Consider the following 22,204-nt stretch of genomic DNA (forward strand, 5'->3'; position numbering starts at 1 on the left):
CCAATGCACGGAAGGGGAGGGGCCACAAAGTGGGCGGGAACGGCGAACTCGCGCTCCGCCGGGCTGTGCCCCTCCCTAGAAGCAGGGCTGGTGGGCGGAGGCGGAGCCCCGCCCAGTGGAGCGTGAGTTCAGCGTTCCCGCCCGCCGCGCCGCGCTCTCTGGTTCCCCGCCGCGCTTGGCCTTGCCAGAGGGCGCGACGGGGAGCTGGAGGGAGGGCGCAGCGTGGCGGGCGGGAACGGCGAACTCGCGCTCCGCCAGGCTATGCCCCTCCCTAGAAGCAGGGCTGGTGGGCGGAGCCGGAGCCCAGCCCAGCGGAGCGCGAGTTCAGCGTTCCCGCCCGCCGCGCCGCACTCTCTGGTACCCCGCTGCGCTTGGCCTTGCCTGAGAGCGCGCCGGGGAGCTGGAGGGAGGGTGCGGCGCGGCGGGCGGGAACGGCGAACTCGCGCTCCGCCAGGCTGTGCCCCTCCCTAAAAGCAGGGCTGGTGGGCGGAGGAGGAGCCCAGCCCAGCGGAGCGCGAGTTCGGCGTTCCCGCCCACCGCGCCGCACTCCCTGGTTCCCCGCCGCGCTTGGCCTTGCCTGAGAGCGCGCCGGGGAGCTGGAGGGAGGGTCGGCGCGGCGCGGCGGGAATGGCGAACTCGCGCTCCGCCGGACTGTGCTCCACCTCTGCCCACCAGCCCTGCTTCTAGAGTAGGGCAGCTGCCCTAACTTGCCCCGTGGTGGGTACGCCCTTGTTGCTACCCCTTCCCAGCTGTACAGCGTCTTACTTCTGCTGAGCCCCGATGCTTTGGAATGCAAGAATTCCCAGTACCTGACATCTCTCTCTTGATATTTGGCAGGTCAGCCGGGCAGGAGTTGCTAACTGTCACAGCTGGCTCCATCATTCCTGGGTTGTTGTACACATCCAGGAGGTTTCCAGAGACTGGCAGCTGCACAGAATCATAGGAAGAGTTCAACTTACAGTGGTACCTCGCTTAACGAATGCCCTGCTTAACGAAATTTCCGCTTAACGAAAGGATTTTTCGAGCGGAGGTTGCCTCGCTAGACGAATTCGTTTTATGAAAAATTCATCTAGCGAATCGCGGATTCCCATAGGAATGCATTGAAATTCAATTAATGCGTTCCTATGGGCAAAAAAAATTTCAATGCATTCCTATGGGATTCACTAGACGAATTTTTCGTTTTAAGGAAAGACCCGTGGAACGAATTAAATTCGCCTAGCGAGGCACCACTGTACTTTCACATGGATAAGACTGGCCCAAGTGAGAAGTGGGCAAGGCCTCCAGGCCACAGGGCAGTGCCCCTCACGCCACCCTGGCAGCTCTCTGCTCTTCAGTGTACTGTATTACAATTCACCCAAGCAGCGCTGCACATAAGCTAGCTCCAGATCCCTTTTGGGATTTGGTTAAAACAAGATATACACTACTGCGATTAATAAAAGAGAAATTTATTCAGCAACAGCATCCTCTCGTTTTAATCAGAGCTGCTGACGAAAGAAGAAGCTGAAAAGTTTCTCCGCATAAGTAAGATTTATTAACTTCCACCCATTACAGTAATACCTCGGGTTACGAACGCGATCCGTTCCGGATCGCAGTTCGTAACCCGAATAGTTCGTAAACCGAACGCGATGGGCGCCGCCATTTTGCGCATGCGCAAAGCGTGATTTTCGCGCTTTTCGCGCTTTGCGCATGCGCAGATCGCGCGATCGCGCGTGCACCGCTTCTGCGCACGCGCGCGGGGCGAAAACACTCCCGGGTTTGCGCAGTTCGTAACCCGAACTGTTCGCAAACCGAGGTGGTCGTAACCCGAGGTACGACTGTAATGCAACAGAGGAGATTAAATCAATGAACTGATTTTTAAAATAATAATAATAATAATAATCAGTTGACAGCCCTATAAGTTGTGCTAGCTATGGCTGGAAGTTCTGATCCATTTTAAATTCCAGTTCCCCCCCACAATCACGCCTCTGCTGAGAACCCACAAAAAAAGGCTACTCACAGTGCTGGGCATCTGTAGGCCTCCGTAGTTAAGGATTTCATCATTGTAGCTGGATTCCAGGCTGATGATCTCATCAATGACATCATCAATCTAATTTTTAAACGGGAAGAAGTTAAACCTGAGATAAGAGACCTTAATCAGAAGTCTTTTAAAAAGCAAGGAGGGAGGGACAAACAAAAGGTGATTGAGGTAGGGTTTGACTCACCTCTTTCTCAGAACTGGAGCCAATGTTCAGCATAGCCATGGGGCTATTGGGGGCACTGCCGGGGGCCCCCGCCACTCCCGGCTGCTTAGCCAAACCATGTTGGGGCTCAGGAGCAGAGGCAGCCTGTGGGGAGCAGGTGGGGCCCCCCGGACTCGTCCCAGCTACAGCCTGCGTTGCCATCTTGCTGCCCATGGCAGTGGAGAGGTACTGCTTGACCTGCTGCCTCTGCGCCTGTTGGATGTGATATTTGGTGGGGTTCTCCAGGTGGGTCTGGACCTAAGCTCAGAGGTGAAAAGAGAAGGGACATTAGCCACAGGAAAAAGAACGCCAGCCAGCCAGAACTCAAGCAGCTGAAGCCCAACCTCTGCACTTATGAGGGAGAAGGCTGCATTTCGAAGAATAAGGAGCAACTGCAGGGGCAGCCTCTGTGCTTGCCAGATGTTTTGGACTATCCCTGCCTTAGAGCATGCTGCCGGTTCTTCCATGGGATCCTACTGCCCATCCCTTGAGCTGGGCTGAGCTCAAAGGGATGAGGAGAGTTATAGCCCAAAGCAAACCCCAAAGAGCACCTCAGCTGGGTTGAGACCCTAGAGCAGGCATCCCCAAACTTCGGCCCTCCATATGTTTTGGACTACAATTCCCATCATCCCTGACCACTGGTCCTCTTAGCTAGGGATCATGGGTGTTGTAGGCCAAAACATCTGGAGGGCCGCAGTTTGGGGATGCCTGCCCTAGAGATAGTCACGCTCAACAGCAATCGTAAAAGACATAGATCAGGGGTCAGCAACCTTTCTTCAGCCGTGGGCCAGTCCACCGTCCCTCAGACCATGTGGTGGGCCGGACTATATTTTGAAGGGGGGGGGGGAATGAACGAATTCCTATGCCCCACAAATAACCCAGAGATGCATTTTAAGCAGACTTAAATGACTTGGTCATTAAGCAGACTCTCAAAATAAAAGACAGGATGGAAATGTTTCAAAATAAATAATGCATTTGAAGGGAATCAAAGAGAGGCCAGATCAAGCCCCTTCATGTCACAGGGCAGAACCACTGACCCACCAAGCCCACCAGCTCCGCTGATGGGAGTTGTAGTCCAAAACTTCTGGAGAAACACCACATTGGGGGAAGCTGACCAAGCTTCTTCCCGTACTGATCTACCTAAACCAGAGGCCACCAATGTCATGCCACTGAGCATGGTGCCCGTGAAGCCTCTGAGACCCCCTTCCCTAGGTTCACTACCTCCCCAGAGGTGAGAATTGCTACTTTTTTCTCCCTTGAAATGTACACGGAGCTTAAGGAGGAAGTTGAAAGAGTGATGTTCTTTCCCACTTCCTTTTTTCGCCTTTATTGCACTTTTCAAGGCTCAGATTCTGCTGGATCTGACTTTTGGGGGAAGCATTTGCGTATGTGTGTGGGGGGGTGCACTTTCTCTTTGTTTCTATGTGTGGGGGCTGATCCAGGGGAGGGGAGAGAGGAGTGACTGGAGAGGGTGGCACCATAGCTGCCAAGTCTCCCGTTTTCCCCGGGAAATCCCCGTTTTTCCAGCTGTTCCTAGCTGAAAAAAACGGATTTTTTTTGTATTTTCCCGGTTTATTCTGGTGCGGCGGCCATTTTGGAACTGGGCGGAGCATGCTCAGAAGCGACTTTTGATGCTGCTCTGCCCAGTACCAAAATGGCTGCAGTGCGACTTCTGGCACGACGGCCATTTTGGAACTGGGCAAAGCAGCATCAAAAGTCACTTCTGAGCATGCTCCGCCCAGTTCCAAAATGGCGGCAGCGCTACTTCCGGTCTGCTATTTCCGGCCCGGTCCCTTATTTCTCTGACAGCAACTTGGCAGGTATGGGTGGCACCCACTGAAAAGTTCAAATGTACCCACAGACCTAAAAGGTCAATGAGCGCTAACCTCAATGGTACCACAAGCACGCAGCAGAAAGACACTTCAATGATGACTTATACCAGCCAGCTCAAGTTGTGTTTGAAGCCACCAACCATTTCATGGCCATCTTGCACTTTTCCCTGTTACAGTGTTGCAGCATCCCACCCCCAAAGAAGGAAGTGCCCCCACCACTAGGCCACCCAGCCCTCCTCCTACCACACAGTCCCTCCGGGCAAGATCAGAGCTGAGACTGCCATCCCTCCCGGACTTCCTCTCTCATTCCGACTCACCTTCAGCACCTCCACGGGAACCTGCGCAGGGGCAGGGCGCGCGAGGGGACTCATGGAAATGGCAGGCGTGGAAGGCGCAGGGGGCCCCGGAGTGAACTGTGCCGCCTGCTGCTGCTCCCGGCGCTCTTGTTCTTGCGTCTGCGCCCGCATCAGCTGCTGCCGGAGAAGCACGCGGGACGACATGGCGGGACCCTGAGCTGGGGCACTCGGAGGGCTGCCGGAACAGAGGAAGGAGACACACACACAGAAGGAGAGAGAGAGAGAGAGAGAGAGAGAACATTCAGCAGCCATCAAGGAAATCTCACTACATAGCCAGGGTTATGCGCACTCCTATAATGAAACTAGTGACAAGATTCCCTGCCCTGACACAACCTGGAAGCAGAACAAAACAGGCAGTCAAAAGCTGATGTTACTAACGGAACTTTAGATTAAGCACATTAGAGAACTATTTTTTAAAAATGTATAAAATTGGGATGTCAGCCTCAGAGATGGAATAGAAATAAAAATCTACTGAACAGGAGAATTTAATGTCAGATGTCTATAGAACATTTAATGCTGAGATTCTCATCCATTTGAGTGTACATCTTTATCAGACAATAGTTCCGTCAGTTGGTAAAGTTCTTTTAAAAGAAAAATTTGTGGCTGGGGCAGCCTGAATCAGATGGGCAGCACATAAATAATAAAATTATTATAATTTCAGATTTCAACAAAGGCTAGAACCTCCAGCTGCTTTTTATATGCTCCGGCATTCCTTTATGACCTATGTATCAAAACCATCATTTTCAAGACAACCCTCATCACAAGCATGACAGATTTACAACTAGACTTGATGGTCTGATAAAGTTGATAATCTTTACTTGGACTCATGGGCAACTACTCATTCTAAATGCCTATTTTATATTTTTGTTTTTCATCTTTTAATTTGCCTGTTGTTATAATTGTTCTCGCTCATACACGTTATAAAATGAAATAATAAAACACTCTACAAAAAAAATATCACAGTCTAATTTCTTTCCAGCCTACAAAATACCGAGGCCTGTTTTCATTTCATTCTAGCTTTAAAAACTACGCAGACAATTTATAAGAATGGGCTTTGTGTTATTGATTTTATTTATTTATTGGGCTTATTACCTGTCCTTGAACCCAGAAATTCCCAAGGGGGCCGACAACATTTTCATTACAAAAGCAAATAGTGGGAGAAGGCCGTTTGCATATGTAAATTAAACAAGTAATTGTGGGTGCCATTAAAGGATGGGAAATTCCATTAGCTATCCATACAGTAACAAAATAAATGAACAAGCTAGGCTGCTTTGATCATTGTGCCGGGAGAATGCCCTGATCCGTAACAGGGACAGAGTACTACATAACTGCAGCTGATCTGCAGATCATCACACTAAAACACCCAGAAAGGTGGCTTAGAGGTGGCTGAGGTGGCTTAAAATCAGAGCTTCGAGAAAGAGAAAAAGGTGCTGGGGGAGAGAGGGAGGAACATTTTCAGGCCCCCTTGGATGTGAGGAAGAAACAGATATGTGGTCAATTTCTGCTGAATAATTAGCCACAAGAACGGCAGATCCCTGTGATTAAGGGCCTATCTCCACTCACCGGTCATAGTCCTTTAACTGCAGCCCCCAACCCTTCTTCTCCAACACACCTAATCTCCCTGCATTGTTCTCTTTCCCTGCTCTGCAACCAACAACTCTGAATCTCCCTTTGTCTTTAAGCAGCCCCTGCTTACATCCTGCAAGGTAAACGCAAAGGACCCCTAACAGTTAAGTCCAGTTGCGAACGACTCTGGGGTTGTGGCGCTCATCTCGCTTTACTGGCCGAGGGAGCCAATGTTTGTCCGCAGACAGTTTTTCCGGGTCATGTGGCCAGCATGACTAAGCCGCTTCTGGCACAGTCGGAGGTTCATTTTTCTATGACCATGCCTCGCAAGACGAAGCAGCAGCCATAGAAAACCTCGTCGTCTTGCGAGGCAACCTCCGATCGCAAAATCCATTCGTCCAGCGAAAAATTCGTCTTACAGGGCATTCGTTAAGCGAGGCACCACTGTACCTACATCACAGAAAAGGCGGTCTACAACAGAAATTCGAGATGCCAGGGATTAATGTGGGACCTTCTGTGTGCAAAACTGATGCTCTACCTCTGAGCTACTTGCCCTTCCCTGTGTGGCTCAGAGGAGGAGTGTTGCTGCGGAGAAATCAGATCAGGAAACCCAGTTGCACATCCTGTGCTCTGCAGAGTTGGATGCAGGAGACAGCACTGGGTTGACAGACAAGGGGAATTTCCCCCATCTTGTTTGCTTCCCTCCCCACTGTTTGCATTGCATCAGAGGGCTGCCTGCCTCACTAAGTCCAAAGGTGAACATGGGTCAGCGAACAACAGCCAGCTTCTACAGTCAGTGCATACCAAACCCAGTCCAACTGACAGGCAATCGCTGATTTTTGTGGGGGTCCCTCTGGACACAGAAGAGGGCAGAATGGGGGCAGAACAGGGTGGGGTGGAAATAACTCCACTGACGCACACAGAGGCCAGGAATAGAAACCCCACGCAGAATGGTCACTGCCTTAAAAGAAACTGTGCCGGCAGAAGTCTTGGGCATTTCCTAAACATGTGCATGCCCCTATACAGTGGTACCTTGGTTCTCAAACCGCCGAAAACCTGGAAGTAAGTGTTCCACTTTTTGACAGTTTTTCAGAAACCAAATGTTTCAGAAGCCAAATGGCTGTCGACTATTGTTTCCGGGGCACCAGGACTGGAAGCACCTTGGTTTCTGAACATTTTGGAAGTCAAACAAACTTCCAGAACGGATTAAGTTAGGAGCTTTTGTTTTTGATATTTAATTTACATTTTTGTTTTTGAGGCTTTTTCAGTTAATTTGTTTTTGTGACTGTGTGGAACCCAGTTCAGCTACTTATTGATTGATTGTGTGACTGCGGAAATGGATAAAAGCCCCCCATCCAAATAATGACTATCATCAGTGCAGGTCAGAAAAACAAATGTATTTTAATTTTTATCATCTACAATACCGCCTTATTTATTTTATAGTACAATACATTGATTATTGCTTTCAGTTTATGGTTCAGTGGTCTCATTAGATAGTAAAATTCATGATAAATTGCTGTTTCAGGGGTTGTTTTTTCAAAAGTCTGGAATGGATTAATCTGTTTTGCATTGCTTTCTATGGGAAAGTGTGCCTTGGTTTTGGAACACTTAGGTTTTGGAACAGACTTCTTGAACGGATTAAGTTTGAGAAGGTACCACTGTATTAGAATCTTCAGCAAGGGCAGCAATTCTGTCCAGAGACATCATCACTGCCAAGGGACATGGGCAAGGTAAAAAGAAACAATGGCTTAGCTCCTAGGTTGGCAACATCCGGCCCATGGGCCGGATGCGGGCGTTTATCCAGCCCATAAACCGCCGGGTCACTGAGCTGCCCGCTTGGCAAGTCCCCCGTGTGCTGCGCTAAACCGGCACAGCGCGGCGCAGGGACTCGCCGAGTGGTGCTGGAAATCGCTTCTGTGCATGCCCAAACACGATTTTTGGCTTCTGGACATGTGCAGAAGCAATTTCCAGAGCCCTGGACATGGGCAGCGCGGTGCCAGAAATCACTTCTGCACATGTCCGGCCCCCGGATTGTCCATCGAAATGATCCGGCCCACGGCCGGAAAACGTTGCCAACGTCTGGCTTAGCCTGACCTCACATCATCTTGCCTCTTTTCCTCTCCCTAGGAGGCTGCAATCCTTAAACGAGCCACCATACTGCTCTAGCTGGGACGTGGGTGGCGCTGTGGTCTAAACCACAGAGCCTAGGGCTTGTCAATCAGAAGGTCGGCGGTTCGAATCCCCGCAACGGGGTGAGTTCCCATTGCTCGGTCCCTGTTCCTGCCAACCTAGCAGTTCGAAAGCACATCAAGTGCAAGTAGATAAATAGGTACCGCTCCGGCGGGAAGGTAAACGGCATTTCCGTGCGCTGCTCTGGTTTCGCCAGAAGTGGTTTGGTCATGCTGGCCACATGACCCAGAAGCTGTCTGTGGACAAACGTCGGCTCCCTCAGCCAGTAAAGCACGATGAGTGCCGCAACCCCAGAGTCGTCCATGACTGGACCTAACGGTCAGGGGACCCTTTACAGTTAAGCTGCTCTAACGATCATCAATGCAAACGTAATGGAGGCACCTACACATCCTTCTGCCCCAGTGAAGGGTAGCAGAAGCATCACAAGCATCCAAACATGCAGAAACATGTGTAAAAGGATGGTCCGTCTTTGTTTCCCTTGTTCACTTGCGCAACAGCAGCAGATCAAGCAAATCATCCCGGTTGACCTCAAGGTGATCTTGGGGTATTCGGAAAGCCTTCCCCTTCTCTCCCCCTCGCAGCCCAGAGGGCCTACCCTCAAGCTTACAAGACAGTTCCAAGATGGCTGCCCTCTGGCTCCTTACCTGACTCCAATGGGCTGGCTCTTCAGTTCGTAGAAGTTGTCACTGCTCAGCGAGAGGATATTCTCCAGGTCAATGTCAGCCACAATCCCAGACTCTGGAAGGAGGGAGTTGAAGCTGTTGGAAGAAAAGACAAAGGACAACGGAGTCAGAAAGGCGAGTTGTCTTTGAACTGCAAAGGCTGTTATCTTGGACAACAGGCTGAGACACAGCCCCAACTAAGCCTTTCTCCATACAGCAGAAAACATGCATTTAGCCAGCTTTGCTGAGTAGGCAAACTGTGCCCTTTTCTGGAGACATCTGACTTGGCCATGGCCGTTCACAATCTTCACAGTGGACTCCTGAAACACGTGAAGAAACATCCCTAACATTCAACAGGTGCAGAAAGGCCACCACTGGACGGCTACCTGGGCTAGGTAAATCAGAGCATATTATTCCAGTCTTGTCCAATCTGCACTGATTGACTAATTTCCAGGTTAAAGTTAAGGGACTGTTTGTATCTTAAAAACACATTAGGGACGGCCTTCTCCTACTATGCTCATCCCACTCACACCCAGCTTGTGTCAATGCCAGTGGTCTGCTCTGTGTGTTCCTCACTGACGGAAGTACAGCAGATATCCAGAAAGAGCAGGGCCCGCAGGGTCATGGAATCATAGAACTATAGAGTTGGAAGGGACCAGGGGGTCATCTAGTCCAACCCCCTGCAATGCAGGGTCTTTTCAGCTGTGGCTCCAGAGAGAGTGTGCTTTTAGATGCCCTGGCAAACATGGCTTTTCGGAGACCTCTCTACCGCTGCTGCAATGGCCCAATGTCTTTTTTTTAAAAAAAGTCTGCCTGCTGCATTTATTATTTTGATGGACTGTGCCTTTTTATTTGCTGCACTCTCGCTGTTTAAGAACTGACAAAACTATTGTTCAAATTGTTCATCTTCAGTCTCAGTAGGAAATTTAGAACTTTTGAGGAAGAAAGCCAGAATTCTTGTAGTAACAACTGTTCATGTAGCAGACGGATGTTCTCCCAAAGTGGTGCACCAAAGACGTTCTGGGCTACAACTCCCCTCATCCCTGATCCTTGGCCTTGCCTGCTGGGACTGATGGGAGTTGTAGTCCAAAACAACTGGAATGCACCAGGGCTGGGGAAAAGGCTATTGGAAGTATACCAGCATTTGCACTTTTTCTCAACTTCCTTGATGCCATCTTTTACCGCATGTTGTGTACCAGTCTGCGTTTTAAGCTCAGGTTCCTCCCTCTCCTCCCTTAAATCTCTGTTGAGTACCTCTTAGTCCTGTTTCACACAGCAAGGCTGAACCAATGGGAATGTGGAGTGTACACGCCTACGCCTGTGTGGCATACGACAGCAGCCACAATGGCACAGTGGCACAGAGATCACCTCCCAAAACCAGCTTTATTGCAATTTATCAAGATGAGCCTGGAGCAGACAGAGGAGCATTGATGCCAGGGCTGTGTGGGCATAACAGAAAGAGTGGAATGGCTGGGTCAGTGTGTTCGCATGGCCACAGCCCCATGGCTACCTACCCTGTTCCAGCTCTACCCAGCATAGCTGCCAAGTCTCCCGTATTCCCCGGGAAATCCCTGTTTTTTCAGCTGTTCCTAGCTGAAAAAAACTGAATTTTTTGTTTTTTCCCGGTTTATTCTGGCGCGGCGGCCATTTTGGAACTGGGCGGAGCATGCTCAGAAGCAACTTTTGATGCTGCTCTGGCCAGTTCCAAAATGGCTGCAGTGCGACTTCTGGCGCGACGGCCATTTTGGAACTGGGCAAAGCAGCATCAAAAGTCACTTCTGAGCATGCTCCGCCCAGTTCCAAAATGGCGGCAGCGCTACTTCCGGTCTGCTACTTCCGGCCCGGTCCCTTATTTCTCCGACAGCAACTTGGCAGTTATGCTGCCCAGTGTGGATCCAGAATTGGCCTCCACAGTCACTTACAGACCCATTGTTAAAATCGTGTTTATGGAAGACAATCTTACTCGGCTACGAGTGATCGCCAAAGAAGAAGAAGAAGCTCTCCACAAGCTTTGCCCCACCACCCAGGCCCCTCCCGGTGCTGTGGGTATGAGAATGCTGAACAAGGACTTGGGAGACCCAGGTTCAAATCCCCACTCGGCTGTGAAGCTCACAAAAGCAGAAAGGCTTTCTCTTCTGGCGTGCCAAATATCAGGAAGCGAAAGAGAACTCACGGCTACAGACTGTACAGAATGCCATAATAAAAAGAAAGTAGCAGTATTGGGACTGAACTTGGGGGAAAAGGAAAGAGAATCCCACACACAGAACTAAGAAACATGGGGGTTGTTGTGTTTGCAAACCCAGATATAGACCTGGCCTCTCCCAGCCACCTTGTCCCATCTTCCTAACAGGCCCGCTTTTCTTCTACTCTAGCAGGATAACGGCTCCCCTAAAAAATACCAATGGTGTATTTTAGCATTAAAAATTATCCACAGTGTTTTCAGCAATAACCTCTGGCCTTTTTATAAAGGACATTTCAAGTGTTCAAAAGAACATCCATGTGCAGTACCTGAATCCTTGCAACAACCCTGCGGTGTTGGTCAGTAGTACCCTCCCTACATTTGAGTGGTTAGCTGGAGGTGGAGCTGTCTGCCTCAAGCCAGCATCCTGTTCTCACAAATGTCGCCCCTGAGAAGGCTGTAATCTGGACCTGAGCTCAACAACATTTGTGATTCCTGGCAACTGGTATTCAGAGACGGAACACAGCCATTATTCATGGCTAATAGCCATTGATAGCATTCTCCTTCATAGAACCACAGAACTGTAGAGTGGGAAGGGACCCCATGGGTCATTTAGTCCAACCCCCTGCAATGCAGCGATGGGTCTCTTTGTCATTCAAAGCTTCTAGCTTAAAGCTTTGGAATTTGTGGCAAAGGACAAGATTTCAACCAGGGACTTTTTGGTTCCACCTCGTCATTCCTCGGCCTCTAGGTTCCTATCCTACTCTATGTGGGATGCATGTACATGGCTGAACACCGCAGTAACCGAGACATGTGGCAGAAAGTTACACCTATAGTGGTAACAACAGGAATCCTATGGCACCTTTTAAGACCGACAAATTCACAGGTAGTGCAAAATGCAGCAGCCTGTTAGTTGACTGGTGCCAGCAGTATGGATTATAATACAGTGGCACCTCGCTTTAAGAACAGTCCTGTTTACGAACAATTCGGTTTACGAACTCTGCAAAACCGGAAGTAGTGTCCTGGTTTGAGAACTTTACCTCGGTCTAAGAATGGAATCCGAACAGTAGAAGGGCACCGGCAGCGGGAGGCCTCATTAGGGAAAGCGCGCCTCGGTTTAAGAACAGTTTTGGTTTAAGAAAGGACTTCCGGAACGGATTAAGTTCGTAAACCAAGGTACCACTGTATATCATGCAGAAACAGTTACTCTAGACTACCAGTCAGTTTCTCAGTTCAATCAGAAGTGCTGGTTCCCACCTACAAAAGCCCTAAAGAGCTTGGGACAAGGGTACCTAAATGACCATCTGTTCCCACATGATGGTACAGTGGTGCCTCGCAAGACAAATTTAATTCGTTCTGTGAGTCAATTCGTTTTGCGAAAAATTTGTCTTGTGAATCCCATAGGAATGCATTAAACATTTTTTTATTTTATTTTTTGCCCATAGGAACGCATTAATTGAATTTCAATGCATTCCTGTGGGAAACCGCGATTCGCTAGACGAATTTTTCACAAAACGAATTCGCCTTGTGAGGCAACCTCTGATCGCCAAACCCATTCGTCTAGCGAAAAATTCGTCTAGCAGGGCATTCGTCTAGTGAGGTACCGCTGTACCTACATATTGAATTTGGCCTCAAAGGCCCCACTTCAGGTTTGTGAGTCAGCCAGACTGTCTTCTAGGATACTCCATCCCCCACCCCGAGCTTTTCCTTTCCCTCCAACATTCAGTCCGAATGCCAACCATGGCCAGTCCTCAATGGGCTGTTTAAGATTTTCCCTCTGTAAAGATTTTCTGTGCTTATGGGGTTCCATAATCTCAACCTTCTCATATTTACAGTGGTACTTCTGGTTCAGAACGTAATTCGTTCCAGAGGTCTGTTCTTAAGCTGAAACCGTTCTTAACCTGAGGTACCACTTTAGCTGATAGGGCCTCCCGCTGCTGCCGCCATGCCGCCGGCGCGATTTCTGTTCTCATCCTGAGGTCAAGTTCTTAACCCGAGGTACTACTCCTGGGTTAGTGGAGTCTGTAACCCAAAGTGTTTGTATCCCGAGGTAACACTGTACTTCAAAACAGTAAACTAGAGGAGTTTGCTAACTCCGTTCAATGTACACCAAACTTGGCACAGATATGGAGCTGGCTTGCTTCCTAGGTGTATACATTCCTATTCCAACACTACCATTGTTGTCCATAATGCATCTGATAGGACAGGGACTGTGAGCAGATCCATAAAGCACATCCAACACTGTACTGTAGTTTGTTAAGGGTGCTGGGAATGGTAGCTTGTGTGGAAAACTACAGTTCCCAGGACTCTGTGGGGTAAGCCGAGTGCTTTGAAGGTGTCTTGGATGAATGGACTTTTAATGTATGGTGTTAAACTGCCTTGCAGCACCTCGGTTTGCAGAGTGCCTACCGTAATACAATCCCCGCTGCCTGATACCAGTAACTTGAAGATCTGGTGTCAGCTTAGACAATACTGAGCTGAATGGATACATGTTCTAACTCTATATACAGCAGGTTCTGATGCTGCTATAATAATAATAATAATAATAATAATAATAATAATAATAATAATAATATATTTATTATTTATACCCCGCCCATCCGGCTGGGTTCCCCCAGCCACTCTGGGCAGCTTCCAATATTAAAATACATTTAAATATCACACATTTAAAGGTAAAGGTAAAGGGACCCCTGACCATTAGGTCCAGTCGTGACTGACTCTGGGGTTGCACGCTCATCTCGCATTATTGGCCGAGGGAGCCGGCGTTTAGCTTCCAGGTCATGTGGCCAGCATGACAAAGCCGCTTCTGGCAATTCCTATTTATCTACTTGCATTTTGACATGCTTTCGAACTGCTAGGTTGGCAGGAGCTGGGACCAAGCAATGGGAGCTCACCCCGTCACAGGGATTCGAACCGCCGACCTTCTGATCAGCAAGCCCTAGGCTCAGTGGTTTAACCACAGCGCCACCTGGGTCCCTTCCCTAAACAGGGCTGCCTTCAGATGTTTTCTAAATGTCAGGTAGTTGTTTATCTCTTTAACATCTGATGGGAGGGCATTCCACAGGGCGGGTGCCACTACCGAGAAGGCCATCTGCCTGGTTCTCTGTAGCTTTGCTTCTCGCAATGAGGGAACCACCAGAAGGCCCTCGGTGCTGGACCTCAGTGTCCGGGCAGAACGATGGGGGAGGAGACGCTCCTTCACGTATACTGGGCCGAGTCCAAACCAACATAGAAACCATTACTCCAGACAACCCACTATTTCTGTCTCCCTAGTCTTATATATCCAGAGTCACTACCATGCCCTTCCAAAACAACCGTTCCACAATTCCTCTTGTGCAGCATTCACACAAGACACAGCGCAAGTTGCTGTTCTTCTATCTATGATGTACATTCTAGATCTGTGGGGCAAGTGCGAAAGCAAATGGGCTGTAATCAATTTATGAGCACACTAGACAATCCAACAGCAACAAAACTCTTAACCTGATTTTAAAACCTGCAACCTGGGATTGCCCCCTCCATTTCAATTAGAAGTTTACTTTTGATTAAGTGTGTGGATGGATCAGCCATGCAACTTTTGGGCAAAGATATTCACAATTAGCTTTAGCCAATATCAGCAATTAGGGATGCAAGCTGTCAGTGGAAGATCCATCAACTACAGCTGTTGCAGTGTTTATTTTCGCAGCAATAAACACTGCTGTTACCAAAGAATGGGGGGGGGGGGATAGAATAGAAGGCAGCTTGTGCTCACAATGAATGGTGGTGGTTGTTTTTTTCAGCTAAAGTTGTAACAAGAGCAGGCTTCCTGAACCTGATGCCCTACAGAAGATGTTGGACTCCAACTCCCATCAGCTCCAGTCAGCACAGCCAATAGTCAAGGAATATGGGAGTTGTAAGCCTACAACATCTGGCGATCTCTAGGCTGAGAAAGGCTATTGTATGTCCTCCAATATATATTCCCGCCACTGCCACAAAAACACCATCTATGATGAGGTTTGGCAATATGTACACATCGAACTTACCAACCAAACAACTTGTTAAAAAGCTGGTAATCAACTAAAATTCTTTAATCAGCTGACAGCATTTATACAGCACATTTCAGCAGCCTAAACAATTCATCTAAATCGGTGCTTCCCAAACTTGGGTCTCCAGCTGTTTTGGACTACAACTCCCATCATCCCTAGCTAGCAAGACCAGTGGTCAGGGATGATGGGAATTGCAGTCCAAAAACTGCGGGCGACCTAAGCTTGCGAAACACTGATCAACATTATTTCTGTGCGCTCTTGCAAAGGCCAGTATTATTAGCGCCATATGGCAGACGGGAGACAAGCACACCAATCCTATAAATACCTACTCGGAGGTAAGTCCCAGTGAGTTCAATGGCACTTCCAGATTGTGTTAGGACAGGCATCCCCAAACTGCAGCCCTCCAGATGTTTTGGCCTACAACTCCCATGATCCCTAGCTAAGAGGACCAGTGGTCAGGGGTAATGGGAATTGTAGTCCAAAACATCTGGAGGGCAGAAGTTTGGGGGTGCCTGTGTTAGGTGCGGCAAAGTTGCAATCTTATACAGTGGTACCTTGGTTCTCGAACGGCTTAGTTTTCGAACAGATCAGCTCCCGAATGCCGCAAACCCGGAAGTGTTCCAGTTTGCGAACGTTTTTCGGAAGCCAAACGTCCGACGCAGCTTCCACTTGAGTGCAGGAAGCTCCTGCAGCCAATCGGAAGCCTCGCCTTGGTTTTCGAATGGTTTCGGGAGTCAAACGGACTCCCAGAACGGATTAAGTTTGAGAGCTTACGTGCAAATAAGCCCCACTGACCATAGTGGGCATTACCTCTCAGTAAAAGCCATAGGATTGCACCAGAAGGCCACTTAGTGCAGGGACTGAGAACCGGTGGCCCTGCAGATGTTTCTGGCCATGGCGGCGGAGGCTGATGGGACTCCTGCTACCTCGGCGGGTCATGAGGTTCCTCATCTCTGCACTGAATGACTTTTCAAGAGCAAAGATGAAATTTGAAGGGTGGTCATCCCAGCAGCTCCTCTTCCCAGAAACTGCACCACACAGCTCTGTGCAGAGGAGTTATGAAACATCACCACCACCACCACGCAAGCAACCTCCTTCAAGAGGACTAGTACAGGCATCCCCAAACTGCGGCCCTCCAGATGTTTTGGCTTACAACTCCCATGTTCCCTAGCTAAGAGGACCAGTGGTCAGGGGTGATGGGAATTGTAGTCCAAAACATTTGGAGGGCCGAAGTTTGGGGATGCCTGGACTAGTAACTTCCGATTAAAAAGCCAACTCTCTCCTTCTCTTGACACGAACCGGGGGAGGGAGGGGGAGTGGCAGTGGCAAGAACTTCCTACAATCTTTGGCTGGGCGCCAAGTTCGCTGAACGAGATGGGATTCATTTCAAACTTGTTGGGGACACACATTAAAAATAAATAAATCTGGATCTCAAATGTCACGTTATGTATTTTTCTTTTCTTTGCTTCGACCTGTAGTTATTTGTGTTCATTTATGCGCGAGAGGGTTGTGTTATAAGAAGCTACGAAAGGAGCTCGTTCTGCTGGCTGCTTTGCGCAAAAGCGCTTTTCTGAAAAATAAATCCCAGCCTACAACTCCACCTCTTCTCTTCCCCCCACCCCCCACCCCAAAAAACCAACCAGGTCAGCGACGTTGGGAAGGAGGGGGGCGTTGCTGGGAGTTTCCTAAGCCCGTGAGAACTAAGATCGGGCCCGGATCTCGCTCACCTCCTCCTCCCTTGCCGGCGTCTTTTCCCCAGCTCGCCGCGGGGTCGGGCTGCTCCTCCACCAGCCGGCCGGGGGAAGGAGCGCCCGGCGGAAGAAGGACGCTCAGCACTGGCTGCGGGCACCGCGATCCGAGGGCGCCTTCGCTTCCCTGCCCCACTTTAGGCCTCTGCAGCCCAGGGCTGGCGGCGGTTGCATTTCCTGGTGTGGGCCATTTTGGAGAAGCATTTTAACCCGGCATCCCTGGCTGCGTGGGAAGGAGGGGAGCGCAAGCAGAACCCGCCCTGTGTGTGTGTTGCACGCACACGCGCAGCGCCTTCTTCACCACAAGCCCGAGCTGCTTTCCCGCGAAGTGAGCCACTTTCCCACTCCCGATCTCCCTTTCTCTCTCCTCCCCAATCCACACGAGCAAACGCAATCCGTGTTGCGCATCCGCAAACGCGCCCTTGTTTTGAAGCTATTAATAGCGAGCCCGGGAGTGCAAGCGGCTCGGCAGTGCTCCCCGCTGGCCGGCAGGGGGCGGCGTGGAGGCTTCATTCCAATCCCCCAAGGGGCCCCCACCCTTTCCTCCTGCGGTGGGCGGGGGATGCTTAAAGGGACCGCGCCTGGATTCTTCAATATGCTTACGGTACTATTTGTCTTCGTTTGCTGCGTTGTCGCCGCACCCTGAGCAGAGAAACGAGTTGCAGGCATGGGAAGGAATGTATCGGAGGCAAGATTTTAAACAGACTAGTCTCTGTTATATCTTGTAAATTTATCATAATATTTTACTTTTATATATTTTGAACACAGTTTCTCAAAGCTCAAACTGATAAAAAACACAACACATACGCTCAACGATGTTGCAAAAGAGACTAGTTGGCTTGGCAACTATATCAGCTAAAAATGTCCAGGCACCAGCACTGGACCTGAAGGAATCAGTGACAAAACTTGCAAAGTGAGATTTTGATGCACCTGAAATTGAAACTTTTTAAGACACTTAAATTTGAACATCACAATTCACAGGATTATTCAAAATGATTTGTGTGTTGTTGATAACATTTTCTTTTGCATTTGAGAAAGATCATCACCCAGTGCGCCATGTGGCTGAAATAAGACAAGGGAGGCCTGCAACAAAATGTTGCAGTGTGTCTTCCTCTCCTAAGGGGAGGACTCAAGCCAGCCTGGAAGGAACAGAAGCCCCATGGGGAGGGGGGAAGCAGATACCTTTGCTTGACCACCCTATAATCCTTTTCCTGCTGTGCTACATAGCTACCATCAATGGAAGAGTACTGGCTTTGCATCCAAAAGACCCCAGGTTCTTTTGCCAGCATCTCCAGTTATGGCTGGAAAAGACCCCTCTCTGAAACCCTCAAGACTGCTGCTGCCAGACAGTGTTGACAATACTGGGACAGATAGATCAATGGTCTGACTTAGCCTAAGCTTCCTATAGTTCTAACCTCAGCATTTTATAGTTATATTGGGGAGGTGTTTTGGGCAGTATATAGAAGCTACTAGCTTCTTTTGTGTTGCTGTTTCACTTCCAGTTGATAGTGAACTTAGTGGTTGAGTGCCTATTAGAAGGAATGACAACACATTAAAATAATAAACTGTAGTATTATCCCTGTTTTGCAGATGGGACAAACTGGATCTGAGAGAATGACTCACTAAACCCAATCCAGAGCTGTATCCAGGGGGGGGGAGCTTTCTTTGTCCAGAGAGGCGCTGTTGAGGCTCCCAGCCTCTGTGTGTGCCAAACTGGGTCTTTGACCCGGGTGAAATAAAGCCTCGTTTCACCCCTGCCCAACCCTAACCATGTCTACTCAGAAGCCAATCCTACTGAATCAAATGGGTGGGGTTAGGATTGCAACCAAAGTCTATGAGAAAGGTAAGACCTGAACGCAGGTCTTGCAAGTCCACATCCCACTGCCCATACCTTACAAGCAACAAATGTATCTGCTCTAAGTCCACAGTTTCCCCACTCACCTCCCCAGACATATTTCAGACATCATGTGGGTAAACTACTGGGGTTTATCCAAAAGTGGGCCCAGAATTTGTCTTCCCACCCAGCCAATGGTCTGGCATGTAGCCAATGGAAGCTGTAGTCGAGCAAGATGAGTGTCTTTTAACCCTGATGGCTATATTCTAGCTCAGGGGTCCCCAAACTAAGTCCCAGGGGCCAGATGCAGCCCAATTGCCTTCTAAATCCGGCCTGCGGACGGTCTGGGAATCAGCATGTTTTTACATCAGTAAAGGTAAAGGGTAAAGGGACCCCTGACCATTAGGTCCAGTCGTGACCGACTCTGGGGTTGCGCGCTCATCTCGCATTATTGGCCGAGGGAGCCGGCGTACAGCTTCCAGGTCATGTGGCCAGCATGACAAAGCCGCTTCTGGCAAACCAGAGCAGCACGTGGAAACACCGTTTACCTTCCCGCTGTAGCGGTTCCTATTTATCTACTTGCATTTTGATGTGCTTTTGAAGTGCTAGGTTGGCAGGAGCTGGGACCAAGCAACGGGAGCTCACCCCGTCACAGGGATTCGAACCGCCGACCTTCTGATCAGCAAGCCCTAGGCTCAGTGGTTTAACCACAGCGCCACCTGGGTCCCCTTTTACATCAGTAGAATGGGTCGTTTTATTTAAAATGCATCTCTGGGTTATTTGCGGGGCCTGCCTGGTGTTTTTACAAGAGTAGAATGTGTCCTTTTATTTAAAATGCATCTCTGAGTTATTTGTGGGGCATACAAATTCGTTCTTTTTTTTTTCAAAATATAGTCCGGCCCCCCACAAGGACTGAGGGACAGTGGACCGGCCCCCTGCTGGAAAAGTGTGCTGACCCCTGTTCTAGCTCTACTGTCAGAGTTGCTGGAAACCACAGGAGGGGAGGGGAAATGCAGTTGCACTCAGATGATCAGATCCTGTTTCTGAGCTTCTTCCCCAGGCCGGGCATTGTGAGTGCTGCTGGCCTAGATTGGACCTTCGCCTGATCCAGCAGGGCTTGGGCATTCTTATGTTATTGAGGACCACAAGTTCCCCATCCTTGCTCTGATCAACAGAGACCACTATCCTGTTTCCCCACATCATTTGTCAGACTTGCGTCTCAAAGGTCCATCATCTACATTTGTTGTTTTTCCAAAGCCCAATAAGCCAAGAGTGCACATCTCAGCAAAAGTCCAGCTTCTTGTGTCTGAGGCAAGAGGCCTGGGGGGGTTGGGGGCAGGGAGAACGGAACAGAAATGTGAATTTGAACGACAGTCAACAAGAGAGCCCAAGGCTGGCACTGATCGACTCACAGGTAAAAGTTGAGATCAGCAGAAAGTTTTTGCAGAAAAAAGGAAGAGAGAGGCACTACTGTCAGCAAAACAGGAGGAAAGTGAGTCATTGAGTCTCTCTCCTCCCGCCCCCGCCCCCCCCCCCGCCCCAGACACACACCATGAACACACAGATAATTTTGTGGTTTCCTGCAAATTCAAACCACGGGGCTGGGAAAACACCAGGAGCCGGCAGGACACAGAGCTTTTGTGTCCCTGTTCCAAACCTGACAGGCCTGGATTTTGCAGGGGAAATCCTAGGTCTTCTTTTTTCACTTTAATTTGGGTTATATAGTTAACCCCTAGGTCATGGAAGTCCAGCCTCAACTGGGTGAGAGGTGGTAAGAGACATGCTTTTAGCACATGCTCAGACACCTCCTTTCCACTCTTCTTCCTAAGGCCCAGGCTTCTGACATTAGAACCAGCTCTTTGTGCTTAACCCAGGTGAGCCCACACTCAGATGAAAAGCAGTTTTACATGCTGTGCACCACAAGAAGGGAAATAAAATAAGGGTACTGTAGTACAGTTCCTAAACCCAGCTGATCTACAGCTAAAGTGTCTTAAAACTGAAAGCAGGAAAGTCTTATCGACTGTATAGCCTCCAAGCAGTGTTTGAAACTCCCGTTGTTCTAGGCGCATTTTGTGACAGAGAATTTCATTAGCGTGAGCAGTTTCTTAATAATAGGGACAGGGGAAGGACTGCCATGTGAAAAATGAACAGTTCATTCATTTTCAGCTTTGTATTCTCGTTATAAAAAAGCATGCCTAGGCATACAGTTGTTGCGCCCATAAGCTAAGTTTAAGGTGCCATTTAGCTGCTAGCTTTCATATCTCAGTTTCTAACACTGCCTCCAAGACATTAAAAAAGCCCTAACCAATAAACAACACTTCCTTTTCCACAATGGGGGGGGGGGGAGAGAGAGAGAGAGAGAGAGAGAGAAGAAAAAAAAACCCACAGACCCCGATTCTCAATAATGCCAGTGCTCCCTCCAGGAGTCACGTCTGACCCTATGCACAAGAGCAGAGTTCTCTTTTTTTCACGCCGCTCCGACGACATGTCGGCGAACAATTTGACTGCCACAGCGAACACGTGTCGGGCCTCTCCCCACGAGTCGTCCTGTCCACGTGCCTTGAAACGCTAGCCTAGCGGGAAACGCAGCCGGCCTTTCTTGCACAAGCAGCACCCAAGTGCCGTTGCACGGATAAGAGATCTGAGAGGCGACTCCTCGGACTCTCCAGGGGCGCCTGCCGGAGATGCCCCGCCGCCCCTCTTCCCGATCCTGCCGCGACCCCCTAAATGCGCGGGGGGGGGGCGCCTTCTCACCTGAGCAGCTGGACCGCGTCCGTGGATCGCGGGTCTTCCACCAGGACGTAGACCGTGGCGGGGGGCGGCTCCGGGTTGGGGGTCCTCTCGCTCGTGTCATGGGACATCATTCCCCCGCCCCCCCGACTGGAGCCCCCCCCCCGCGGTAGATAATCTGGGGCTCCCGGCGGTTAATGCGGGGAGAGGCGCTCCGGATCCAAGTTGGGGAGAATCGCGCAGAAGCGATTCAGGCCAAAGAGCTGCGGGTGGGTGGGTGGCGGGTTCAAGAGACCCGTCTCCTCCCAAAGCTGGAGAAAAACATCCAGCCGGAGTGTTGCTTCATTTTCCGGCTGGAGAGGGAGCAAAGGGGGGGATCTCCACGGGAAATGACATCAGGCTGGGATCCTCCCCCGGGTGGAGCTGGGATCGAAGGCGATCTCTTGCCAAGGCGAAGCGAATGGGGTCTTAACATTTGTCGGCGCTCAGCTGGGATGTGGACTGGGATCGTTAGCAAGCGTGCATCTGAGCATGTGCAGAATGATCGCCGCCGCGGATGACTGAGATTGCAGGTCTGAGTCTGGCTTGTCAACTTGTGCCCTTGAACCTCACATTTTTAGACGGATGTCTTCCCTGCATGATGTTGCCAACTTGGGGGGGGGGGGTAGGTTATTGAAGTTCTCTCACCCTGGCCAGCAGGGGTATAGTGTATACGGTAGTTTTCACTCAGGTCCACATCAGTTAATTTAGGCGGGAAACCCTGGGCTGTTGTTACAATGTTGTAACTGAGGCTGAGCCGTTCAGTTAGTTCTGTTCCAGACTTCCATCTTACTAATAAAGAGCTGCTTGGAGAAATTGCTGTGTCG

The 22,204-nt window shown here is 49.7% G+C and overlaps 1 protein-coding gene across 5 annotated transcripts in view; it reads right to left on the reverse strand.

The window, feature by feature from the left end:
* Positions 1 to 21,865, reverse strand: part of TFE3 (transcription factor binding to IGHM enhancer 3) — a 29,203-nt gene extending 7,338 nt beyond the window's left edge. Inside the window, exons 1-6 of one of the 5 annotated variants that reach the window (XM_035140932.3) lie at positions 21,363 to 21,865; positions 8,808 to 8,921; positions 4,369 to 4,582; positions 2,202 to 2,477; positions 1,997 to 2,086; positions 810 to 927 (exon numbers count right to left, since the gene is read on the reverse strand). In XM_035140932.3, coding sequence (XP_034996823.3) covers positions 810 to 927; positions 1,997 to 2,086; positions 2,202 to 2,477; positions 4,369 to 4,582; positions 8,808 to 8,921; positions 21,363 to 21,472 — 922 coding nt within the window. In that variant the 5' untranslated portion in view covers positions 21,473 to 21,865. Of the gene's footprint in view, positions 1 to 809; positions 928 to 1,996; positions 2,087 to 2,201; positions 2,478 to 4,368; positions 4,583 to 8,807; positions 8,922 to 13,413; positions 13,477 to 16,753; positions 17,204 to 21,362 lie in introns of those variants that run through there. The other 4 variants (XM_088658900.1, XM_088658903.1, XM_088658901.1 and 1 more) reach the window with 4 other exon arrangements.
* Positions 21,866 to 22,204: the final 339 nt, after the last annotated feature.

Source organism: Zootoca vivipara, chromosome 15 (assembly GCF_965207765.1).
Source record: "Zootoca vivipara chromosome 15, rZooViv2.hap1.1, whole genome shotgun sequence".
Lineage (NCBI taxonomy): Eukaryota > Metazoa > Chordata > Lepidosauria > Squamata > Lacertidae > Zootoca > Zootoca vivipara.